At 43.6% G+C, this 12501-nt stretch overlaps 1 protein-coding gene across 2 annotated transcripts in view; it reads right to left on the bottom strand.

Moving 5' to 3' along the window:
* LOC138284925 (dipeptidyl peptidase 4-like) overlaps positions 1-12501 on the bottom strand; it is a 497709-nt gene that overhangs the window by 13825 nt on the left and 471383 nt on the right. For both annotated transcript variants that reach the window (XM_069224254.1, XM_069224253.1), the window contains exons 27-28: positions 9532-9604; positions 7686-7759 (exon numbers count right to left, since the gene is read on the bottom strand). In XM_069224254.1, the coding sequence (XP_069080355.1) occupies positions 7686-7759; positions 9532-9604 (147 nt within the window). The remainder of the gene's footprint in view (positions 1-7685; positions 7760-9531; positions 9605-12501) is intronic.

A 12501-nucleotide genomic window follows, 5' to 3' on the forward strand; every position in this document is an offset into this window, starting at 1 on the left:
GGTTGAAACCCCTCTCCTCCTCATTGAAAATGCTTTGCAGAACTGAGTATAATTACAGGGGATTTGCCCCCACCATTTGGACATGAAGAGACGTACTTGGACTTGAACACAGGACGCTGCTGAATGAGACTCACCAGGATCCACCTTGGGCTGTTGCTGCTGTGCTGACCTGTGATATGTTAGGCCACTAGGAGAAACTGCCACCATCTGCATCCCTTGTGCTGGCCTGTTGCTGGGGCCTGCTAGCCCTGTGCTTCCCCTCCCTTCTGTCTCCAGGGGCAGGGTGCTGTGGCCCCTGACCCCTGCAACCACCAAGAGGAGTGGTGTCTCTTTATATCTATAGCACTTGGAAAGCAATTGGGCCCCCCTGCACTTCTAAGCGCTATTGCCGTCAAGGTTAATCACCGCCATGACCCAGGCTTATGTAATGCCCCCCTGTGCTTGGAAAAGTGTATTGTTGCCATGAGGAAATTCACCACCGCGACTCCGGCTTATGTAATGCCCCCCCGCGCTTGGAAGAGCGCATAGTTGCCATGAGGAAATTCATTGCTGCAACCCAGCTTTTGTTTATTTAAGCGTGCCGGAGTCGTGCTGTCCACGGGGTACCGCCATGAGAAAGGAAAGGAGTGAACGCGCTCCTTTCATGCCCCGGGACGAAGCACGCTCCAAGGAGCACCCGTGGGGCACAGGCAGGCACCCCAATCGGTGCCTCCAGAGACGGGCGGGGAAGGAAGCCTCATCAGAGGCTCCCCGCCCCACCGGTCCTTTCAATCTCTTTCGGCAGGACCGTCAGGGGGAAAGGAAGCCTTATTGGAGGCTCCACCTGCCCCGAGGAGCCCTCATCCTGATCGCTGAGACCGCAGGCGGGGTGGAAGCCTCACCAGAGGCCCCTGCACTGTCTGTCTCCGTCTTTAGTGGCCCTTGTTGTTGTTTGATGCTTGCCTTGCACCCCCCCATTGGAGGGCCAGTGAAGGCCCGTGGGGCCCCCAGAGATTGCGTGTCCCAGGAGGGGCCCGTTATAAAACTACATGAGAGGGTGAAGACTGCCCCTCTCCCCCAGGATCAACACATGGCCCCCGTTTTGCGCATAGAAGCGCCGGGAGCCCCACATTTATCTTTGTGGCACTGGAAGTGCCTTTTCATCACCAAACAGATACCTTTGAAAGGACACATAATGTAAAATTATGCTAACCTGGTTCTTTCCGTGATGTGCCACATTTGTTTGCTAAATGTTCCTTTTATGGGCATAACAGGCTTCTATGTGCTTTGTGACTTGCCATAGGTTTTTATAATGCTCTTAATATAGGCATTTATTATATTTCCATGACAAGTGCATTTCTTTTATAATGTGATACCTGACTACTGCTTATGTTGCAGAATCCTGGGTACTTACGTGTTCTAACGTGACTACTGCTTATTTTTGGAGAGTTTTAGTAACCTGTGTAATGTTCTGACAACTGCTAAGGTAGCAGGGTATTTCTGACATATAATGTTTGATCTAATTATGTTTTGTGCAATACAGTTTATTTTTACATAACTAGGTGTTGTGTTTACTTTGTGGAGTACATTTTGCGTCACATGTGTGTTGTGTAAATGCTTTACACATTGCCTCCGGATTAGGCCTGACTGCTCGTGCCAAGCTACCAAGGGGATGAGCAAGGGTTATCTTGGATATGTAACTCCCTTGCCCTGACTAGAGGGGGTAGGTTCTACCTGGATTAGGTGCATACCCTAGCCAACCAGAAACCCCATTTGTAACAGTTGTGTAGTGTGTGTAGGATATAGCTGTGCTTTGGTACATCCATGTGTGTAGAAAACGTGTGCATTGTTTGCATTGAGATGCGTAACGGTAGTGTTGTGTGTCCTTGTGTAGCTGTATGCATGCATGTGTGTGATGATGAATATGTTCAATGCTATGAGTGTTCTGTTAGCATGGTATGACGCATGTTTCGTTGTATGGCCGTGTGACTGTGTATATTGTATGTCAGGTGTTGTTACGTGTTGTAATATGCATGTGGTGTCATGTGGAGGTGAGCACTGAAAGCACTTGATGAAGTATTTGTGTAGTTACGGTTGTGGTGTTGTGTGAATCAGTGCTGTTGTGCATTGTTGTGTACAACTATGCTGGTACTGTGTATCTGCAAGTTGCTGTGTTTCTTGCACGTGTGTGTTGGCCGTGGTGTGTGTAGTATCGGTGTGCATGTGTGTTGTGTGGGTGTGCATGTGTGTGTGTAGGTGTATGTACGTATGGGCGGGTAGTTATGTGTGTGTGTGTCTCCATCGCCTGCCACCCCAAATGTGTTTGTTGTGTGTGCTTGTGTACTTTGGGTTTTCCCTACAGTGTCAGGTAGGTGTGTATACTCACAGTTGTTGTCTTTGTTGTTGTCATTGGTCCCTGAGTCCTTGTGCAAGCAGGAGCAGTGGAAGGACTTCCAGTCCGGGTTCCATGGCAGCTCCAGACTGGTATGTGTTCCTGAAGGTAAGTGTCTCCTTTAATAGAGTTGGTTTCCACCAGGGTTTTTGTGGTGGTTCGACCACGGCAGAAACCTTGGTGGTATGCAGTCTCGTAATGTGTCCAGCGGGAACATGGTCCCTGCCGACCTGAAGATGTCTACCACCAACCGAGGTAGCCTGACCGCACTGACAGTACTAGCGGTAGTTTGGCTGTCTTCTGTTGGGAAGACTGCCATGCTCATAATTTGGCGGTCTTCTCCACCGGCCTGTTGTCAGTATGACTGCCGCCGCCGACATGGCGTTCATGGAACTGCCAAACTCATAATGACCCCCAAAGTCTGCTCCCAGCCTGTGGGACCTTTGAAAATGTTCCTGCTGGCTGGGAGCAGACTTTTGATTTGTCTCCCTGCCCGCAATGATGCAGGAAGGGAAATGGATCAAAATTGTGCTCTGGCCAAGGGAGAGAAGCATACATGGAGATCCCCACATGACCCCCAAGTGTATAGTGGGTGCCCTGGGTGAACCTCAAGGTACCCTCCTTTAAGAAATACAAACTGTGGGAGATTGGGTGCCCTTTAGTTCAGTAGTGGCCCTGGGAGTGTGGGGTCCCCAGGGCCTGGTAAGGCTTTGGAAGGGAGGCCATGCAGCCAACAATCCTCGTCAATAAAAAACAGCCGTAGGGAATGGTGTTCCCAGGGCTTAATAAGGGTTGGGGAAGGAGGGGCCAAAAGGCCCCCTCCTCTTTGTTTTAAGTACTGACTGTGATGGATGGGGTCTCTAGAGCCATAATAGGCTCAGCGATGGTGGACATGAGGGCCTCCTTCCCCTTTAAAAAAAAAGGCCCTGGGGATAGGGTCTCCAGAGACAGGCCCTGTGGCTAACACCCGATGCACAGCCAAAGGCTGTGTGGAGTGTGAGGTTGACTGCCTTTAATGGAGATGGCCACAGTGCCTGGTCGCAGGCCAGGTGTTGTGGCCAACCCCCCCACTGTGCAAAGGCTGTCTGCAGCATGGGGTTCGGTACATGTGGGGGTTGGCTGCATGGCTTGGGCTCATGGCCACAGGCCAGGCCCTGCAGCTGAACACCCTGCTGTGCACGACCCAAGGTCTTGCTCAGTGTGGGGTTGGCTGCCTTGTGGCCAACCCATCACTGCAAACGGTCAGGGGTTGGATTTACATCTGTAATTAAATATTACTTTATGTTAAAAAACCCTTGGCATTCACTGAAAAAACAAAGGTTTAAGGAATGTTATAGATAGGTGAAATGTTCAGTAACAATCTAATATTTTATACACACCAGTTATAGTTATCTCAAGGTATTATAGCTCGTGCCCTAAGGTAGCTATAACTTGCACCTTCGCCATGCACTGCTAATTATCCACATACTACGTCACACATGACATCTTCTATGACATCATTGATAATATCATTGCAACATTTGCAGTGAACTTATTAATAAGAACACTGTGCAAGGTGGGGCTGCCAGTGATGCCATGAGTGATGTCATTTGAGATGTCATCAGTGATGTCATAAATTATGTCATAGAACATGTCATGAGTGATGTAATATGTGAGATGATAAGCAGTGCATAGTGGGGGCACATGTTGTAGTTAGCACTGCTAACCATCAGTGGTAAATTTCTGTGTTTTGTTTAGTTCAAAACATGAATGTTGCCACTGACACATTCACCTCACTATAACATTACTTTACCCTTTGTTTTTTTAACGTGAATTTCTACAGTATTTTTAACGTAATGTAATATTTTATTACCTCATAAAAACCCCTTTTTCATAGTTTGAACCCAGGGGATGGGGTTCCTGGAGCCTAAGAAGGCTAGGGGTTGGGCTGTGTGAAAAATTAGACCCAGGGGATGGGGTCCCCTGGGCCGTCACAGGCTCAGGGAGGGGTCCACATGCTCTCCTGCCCTTTTTCCCAAATTCAGCCTCAGGGGATGGGGTCCCTGGTGCCACCATTGGCTTGGGGAGGGAGAATACATACCCCTCCAATTAATTAAATATATCCAGTCCCTGGGAAATGTGGACCCCGGGGTCCTAAGTGGGCTCAGGGAAGGAGGTCCTACTGACACCCCCTTCCTATACATTTATGATAAAATGGTGGGCCACCATTTTTTTGCCTTGATACCACAGAATCATTGCAAACATTGCCAATTTGTTTTTAATTTTGGATCTGGGGTATCCCTACACTGCCCCCTTATATTATTATTTTTTTAAACTTCAGGACAGAGGACGAAGTCCCTGAGTCCTGTAATTACTGGCACTAACATTTTTCTCATATTGCTGGTAGCTAATCAGAGCACTCGATCTGGACTCAACTACTGACAAACTCTATAAACACAGCATTGTAAGACTGATCTCTACCAATGCTGGCATAACTTCAATATATGTACCATTCTTCAGGAAGGGCTGGTGTAGGGATCTGCGCTGCTACCAACCCATATCTTTACTGGACTCAGCTTTTAAAGTTACCAGGGCATTAGACCAAGAGAGGTTTCTGCTATGGTACTCAGAGCGTAACATAATTACAGGAGTCCAGTATGGTTTAACGAGCTCCTTATGGACACTTGACCAGTGCTTGAACTTTCATCTCTTCATATCTAAATTCACGGTCACCAAACATTGTTCACTTTACATAGCATTAATGGATGCCTCATGCACATTTGACAGTGTTAATATGTCCGAACCCTGAGACATCCTCCGTGAACTGGGCAAAGATGAAGGACTGTTGAACTTTCTGCATGCTCTGCATTAGGATCTTTTAACTTCTGTACACTTTGGGGAAAAACAGCAATGCACAAATTATTTTAGGCTAACGTGCAAGGCCCTAAAAAGCTGTGTATTATTTTTATTGTGTATCACTGGCCTCAAAGCAGCCCTTTTGGAGGTGGGTTAGTTGTTAGTAAAGGACCCATACATGAACTGCTATAGGCGGGCTATGCATTTATAATGTCCAGAACCCTAATAGTTTTAACAGGTTACTTGGTTCCTTTGTACAGTTCATGGAGCAGATAAACTTAGAAACTAATTTCACTAAAATGTTTACAATGGATTGTGGCCCAAAATATCTGATGCCCTGTTGAGATACAGTTAAAGGCAAATGATAGGGCTTTCCATTTCCCATATTTGGGTGTTATCTTTGATTCCAACAGCTCATAGGGTCCTTTTCTCTCTGCCATGAAACAGTGTTTTGAACAATCTGAAGGTTTTTTATTCAACTTGGCTTCTAACATAAGGAAAAAATCAATTACCCCTCTCATGGAAATGTACAAGCGGAAATATATTTCAATCTTGATTTTTGGGGTGAGAATTTAAGGGCATTGCAATGTAAGTACTTGACAGGTGGAAGAAGTCCATGAAAGCCAATGTATTCTTGGCCTTCCTATGAGCAGCTCCTATTTGAAATTCATGAGGAGCTGGGACTAGAATTTATAGAAGATCAAATTAAATTTGCTCCCTTGGTATTGCGGCGCTCTCTATGGTGAAACGAGCATGCAAATGCAGTTAAAGAAAGAAGAGAGGCTTGTTTCTCCAGTGACCACGGCCTCACTATTCCTTGGCTCTGTTATATAAAAAAAACACCTCCAAGAGCTTGGGCAGACCCTCTATATTCATTTGTCAAGATGGGTTAAATTCTAGTGATAAGGGCTGAATTATTCAAAGCTTTATGGGTGGTAGATGCATGGAGCAGGGGAGGGAGGGGCTTATGAAGGCAATCAACAAAGTATATTTAATGATAGAAAACTCTGTAGGTCTTGAACCCTGTCTTGGCTGTATTACCGATACTTTTTTGGGTTTGCTTTTGATGAGGCTATGGTTGGGCATGATAAGATAACAACTATGTTTTCCACTGGGTCAATATGAGACTGAGTCTATATATTGCTGTCACTGTAATTATTTTTTTCCACAGACCCCACTTCATTTCTTATTCTTCTGTAAGGTTTGTCTACCCTTTCCACATAAATATATTTTTTCAAAGGAGCCTTGGGTTCACAAAATACAGACCAGTACAACTTTAATTACTCATGCTTCCTTCTCTTGATGGGTGTGTGAGTGGTTGCCTTTTCCTTAAATCAGGGATTCATTATCATAACAGCTTACTTTTTTGATACTGTTTTTTGTGAGCAGGTTGATGTTATTAATCATTTCCAAATTAGTTGTGTTTAGGAGGCTAACTTATCTTATTGGAGATATTTTTAATGATGAATTCATATTTTATAGATGTACGGTGAGGTGGATATTTATATTTATATTGATGTTATTTTTTTATTATTTTTGAATGGTCGAATAAAGATAAAGATACAAATTAGGCATCATTAAAATACTTTGGTAATACACTAGGGGTCACCTTCCACCCCGGAGTCACCAATATGGGGAGTACTGGTGACTCTAAGAAGAATTTCCAGTTGATTAGAAGTGGTAAGCTGAGTGTCCCCTCAGACATGAGAAATTATAAATTGATTCAGTAATTCCAAATCCACTGCTCAGTCCTCGTGTCTTCTGGTATTTACCACATAGACTCTTATAGGCTGTGCCCCCATTGAAAATCAAAAGCCAATTGGAAAGAATGCCAGTTAATTAAAATGCAGGATAATTTCATTATTATGTTTTTAATGGATTTAAATTCTATAATTAAAATATAATTAATTCCCTTATTTTATTTCTGGACATTTTTGTGTTGCGGTAAACTGAAAGAAAGATGTTCAATGATGATATAATTTCTTAAATTGTTGTTTGGATGTATCAAACACCAGCTGCAAAGGAGTATGGCAATTTTGTAAATTTAATGATGCCTATAGTGATTGTACCCTGTGGAATACGTCAGCTGTGGGCAGTTTCTTATAAATCACTAGTGCACGCTATCATATTTCTCAAACAGACAATCTCAGCAATACGTTTTTTCACTCATGGTGCCTCTTGGCAGAATTATCATTTGTGAGCAAGGAAACGTTATAACTACAGCAGTAAATGCAGTGGCATCAGGGATCACAAGTGTGTGGTGATCCCAGTACCAACACACCTCTGTGTGTCTTTTACAACTCCATTGAGGTTCAGCAGGGTACAATTTGTTTTTTGGGGTTATTGTCTGTGGTTACTTTCTATGCTACTGATGATTTGACTATTGAATGATCACCCTGTCCCACCCCCGGTTCAGAATATAAGAGTAAGAATGGAATATCGACAGCATATTTGCTTATATTACAACAGGTGAACATACCATTGCTTCAAAATCCACTTGAGCATCGACTAGCGCTTGAGAGATGTGTGCAGCTTGCTGGAAGTGAACGTTGTCTAAAATAAAGAGTGAATTTTAAAATACGTTTTTGACATATTCACCATACAGTTTTAGATTTTGAACCACAAAAGCAACTGTCTAATCATATAAATATGATGAATGACTAACTATCATGACTTGCTCAGCAACGACTAAATAGCATTGTTACCTAATTGTGACACAGTGGCAGGTGAATTTAAATGACTATGCATGCCATGCTTCTCTCAAGATAGATGTGCAAGGTGGAGGGTAACCAGCACCCCCTGATAAACCAGGTATATAAGTAACATCAAAAATAATGTTCTGCATGACAAGCTCTATTACAGAATGTATTATAAAAGGTGTTGTAGTGAACCCTCATCAGAAATAAGTTCAACTAATAAGAACTTACTGTTGTGAAAGAATTACAATTTATTCTGCAGTCAGTTCCCCAAGTGGAGTAAGAGGCATAACGCCTGCCCCTACAGCCCCTGAGGTGCAAAGGAGGTCCTCCACCCTCCAAGGGGGCATGCATCTGTTCAGCTGAAGGCCAATGAATATCTCTAATATGTAAAAGATTCAGAGGTCCCTCATCATATTCTGCGGGGGATTGGCAGTCCTTTTGTGTTACACCACTGTTTTCAACAATGTACGAGATATTCTTTCAACCAAGCCTACCCAATTAAAACTATTCTGCCTCAAAATAACCTTGACAATACGTTAAATGCATAACAATGAAGAAATAAAAACAGCGATGGAAGCCTGTTTTGTGAATACATCCCTGATGCTCATTTCGTGTACTGACAGAAAAGGGAACAGGGTCATAGGGAGCGCTGCACAATAACAAAGCATTGGTCACACATGAGATAGGAGCTTACAACGAAAGCCTTGATGCTCCAAAAAACAGTATTTACCCCATTGTGCCACATTTTGGTGAGTTGACCTTGAGATTGGGTGACTGCGTCCAATGTGTAATCAATCTGTGTTGGGTTCAAGCTACGTTTTTATCACAAACTTAGTTGTACTTTTTAGCCTGATTCTAGGCACTCTGAATGCCATTGCCAGCTAAGTTATCTGAATTTTGGAGCAACTATAAATTATTCCATTCAGAGTGGACACTGTACAAAGAGTATGTATGCTTCAGTAAACGCCAATGATTCTATGTGCACTGTGACATTCCTTCCAAATGTTACTGTCTGTATGAAATTCTATGCACTTGCTGCTAGCTGACATCTTCTGTGATGTGTAACTCACAGACTTAGATCCCCAGAAGACCAACTGAGCCTTCCATCTTTCCAAGGTCGGTAATTAAAGTGTCATTAAATATAACGTATGTTATTTAAGGGATTTAGGGGGCGATTGTACTAGTAGGAAGGATTCAAGTAGTGTGTGTAAATTGCCCAGTGATGTGCTGCGACCCGCCTATCATTTTGTGATGTGACCTAATTTCACAAATAGATCAAAGCAATCCTTTTTGCTGTACATTGCGCTGCGCCATATACTCCTCTTGGGAAGATAAGATGAAGCAAATATGAAAATCAACATATCGTGTCCAATGGTATATACACATTGCCTGTACCCAGCATGCACTGCACATCATCAGCAGTAATTAACTGCACAATGCGCCTTGGTCCTCAGCATGCATTCCAAGCACACGAACCCATCCCCCATGTGCTAGATTTGGAAATGCTGGTCTTTGAAGTGTTAGCTGTAGCATGAACGCCTTAATGTGACTGAGCACAGCAGTGGGTCTCCTGATTTATCTTGACAGCACTACTGTTGCACAGCTGACTAATTAGCAGGAACATACCATCTGCTGTTCCATGAATAAGAAGGTATTGAACGTTTTTGAAATTTGCAGCTCTCTCCATCACTGTAGAACTCTAAAACAAGACAAGAAAGAATTTGATGAATTATTGATTGTAATGAGAGTGCTCATTATAAATTTCACATCATTATTATATAATTGTTTATTTCACCGCAGCCTCTCAGTGGTCGTGACTTCTGATAGGCTACTCGTTTGCAAAACAGGAACTTCATTATTTGTCTTTGTTCGAAAGAAATGGGGAACTACACTGAACGGAGCTTCGCTGTGCGCCCATATATGAAGGATGCGTCCTCTTGATGCTGCATTCGAGAGTCAAATGAACTCTCTGAAGATTACTATGGGCGGAGGGGGGGTGTATGGGTTTTGAGTGGTTAAGAGATTGTCTGCTGCACACTGTGATCAGTGCTTAATTTGTAAATAAAAACATGCCGGTGCCCAAAGCCCTCCTGTTAAACACGCGGCTGCTGCAATTAAATGTGCGAACACAGAATACTGAGGCAGCGTAATTCTGAAGCCATCTCGGGCCTTTTCCTGCCGCTTCAGCTCACTCTTGCAGCTTTTTTGTTTTTGTCTTCCTAGTCTTTCCCATGTGTGTCTTTAGCTCGCAGGTAATGGCCGAGGAAGAAAAATAAGTGCCTGTCCTCAAAAATAAGAGCCGATGCTCCGCACCAGAAACAACTAATACAAGTTAAGCACTGACTGTGATATTTGTTGATAAGAAAGGTTTACGTGGGAGGTTCAGGTAAAAGGGGGTGCCAGTTCGGTTTAGAATACGGGATCGCAATGATTAGCAAGACACAATTGTTTTTAGAGAGAACAAAATGTGATGGAAATACTTCAACTTAATACTTCTAAGTCATATATATAGAATAGGTCAGCCTAATATTTTCAGAATTGCTTAGCTTATGTGTTCGACTCCAAAGGTAGTTAAATACCTGAAAATCTGTTCAAACACGAAGAACAGGGTCTTGGCCATTCTACTAGAATATGTCAACTAAGCATGAGGAACCAGGCAACTATAAACCTGTTTCTGCTTCAATAAGATTTATAACTGAGCTGTAGTGAAAGTCTCTCCTGTCATGAGCACTGTGACAGAACCTGTTTAGGCCTCTTCTGCTTTTATCCTGTGGTTGCCTGCAAATTCTTTCATCTCGTTCTATTAGAAGGTGTTAAGTCAGGGACACACGCAGAAGTGTTAGCATCATGTCTGCCGCATATCTATGTTTACATATTTTTGTTGATCACTGCCATAACATTATGGATGCCTACAGTAAAATGTAACATTTTTTGTTGTTTTATTTATAAGAGCAGATTATCTGCATGCAATTCGAGATGATGCATTTATTATCATACTTATTTTATGTTATTGGGACTTAATAGTAACCAAACTTAAACACATAAGATGAAAAGCTCATGTATCTGACCATTAATTCGAGGGGCTGTGAAACAGAGCTATCAAGCTAGAGGTCATGCTGGCTTACCATTACGACAAGCTTTAGTCCAGCTTTAGTCAGGGGCTGCTTTAGGAGCGATGCAGAGAAGTGGACTTCAGCCCACCCTATTAATTATTCTTGGGCAATGGCTGTGACAGAGAATAGCTAAATAACTATTTTTTAATGGAAGAAGGTATGTAGTGTGACCCATCCAAGGAAACGGAAACACTGTTACCGTCCGCTGGGCCAGCGTAAAAGTCACATCAACATTGCCGCCGGCTCGTAATAGAGCCGGCGGCAATTCTGATGTGCATCGGGTGCAGTAGCACCCGTCACGCATTTCACTGCCCAAAATTCGGGCAGTGAAATGCGCAATTGGACTATGCCTGGGGGCCCCTGCACTGCCCATGCCAAGTGCAGGGGCAGTGCAGGGGCCCCCATGGGCACCCCAAGTCCCTCTTACCACCATCCTTTCCATGGTGGGGTTTACCGCCATGGCCAGGCTGGCAGTCGGGGACTCATAATCCCCAGGGCAGCGGTGCTTGCTATTGCGCCACGGTCATAATAGCTGGTGGAACACCGCCAGCCTGTTGGCGGTGTTACAGCCAGCTTACCCCGGCCACAAGGGTCGTAATGAGGCCCATATTCTTTTTACTTACCTCAGCTACAAGCTAACGTCTTGTTAGGGATCCTGGAGCTCCATTTTCATCTGACCTGAGAAGGCATATCTTTTTGGCCCATTCCCAGGTTTACAAGTCCTTGTAAATCTGGGAATGACACAAGATCTATGGGAGTTGCGTGTGAACACCCACTGAAACGCCTATGGAAGGCCTACCAAGGGTAGAGTAGCACAACACAGCAATTTGCGCTGTGTTGCACTACTTCAGATTTATGAAGCCACTCAGAGCCACATAAAGTGGCTTTGCATGGCTTCATAAATCTGTCTTAGAGATTTGCATTGCCCAAGTACCACACTGCGAGGTGCAAACCTGATGCAAACCTCTTATAAATATATCCTTCTTTCTTTAGGAGTGAAAATCAGTTATGACCATAAAAAGCTTTGTGTGTCTGCTCTTTAGTGAGCATACAAATAAATATGTGTAAATCTAGATGTTAAAAAAGTTGTTCCTAGGCAATGCATATTGCTCCAAGTTTGGACAATCACTGACTACAGGCAATTTAGCACAAGTACATTTAGGCAATTCGGCAGGGACATTGCACTACCAATGAGTGCAAAAACAGCGGGTCCACTGGCTGATCAGTTCAAAGATGTGCCAATCAGTCAGAGCAAATGGCAGCTCATTATTGCTCCCATGTTGCCCATAATCAGGTAATATGGCACCAGTGTTAAGTAAAATTGCCCAGGACAGAGAGCCTGGAAAAGTTTCAAAATTCACTGGAGGTGTACATTTATATTAACTTTATTCATAGCATTACATGCGCAATATCTATTTAGCGGCGTGCTGTTAAATGGTGTTCCAGTTTGGATTTAGCAATATATAATGTAATATATATAATA

The sequence above is a fragment of the Pleurodeles waltl genome, chromosome 3_1, assembly GCF_031143425.1.
Source record: "Pleurodeles waltl isolate 20211129_DDA chromosome 3_1, aPleWal1.hap1.20221129, whole genome shotgun sequence".
NCBI classification, from domain to species: Eukaryota; Metazoa; Chordata; class Amphibia; order Caudata; family Salamandridae; genus Pleurodeles; species Pleurodeles waltl.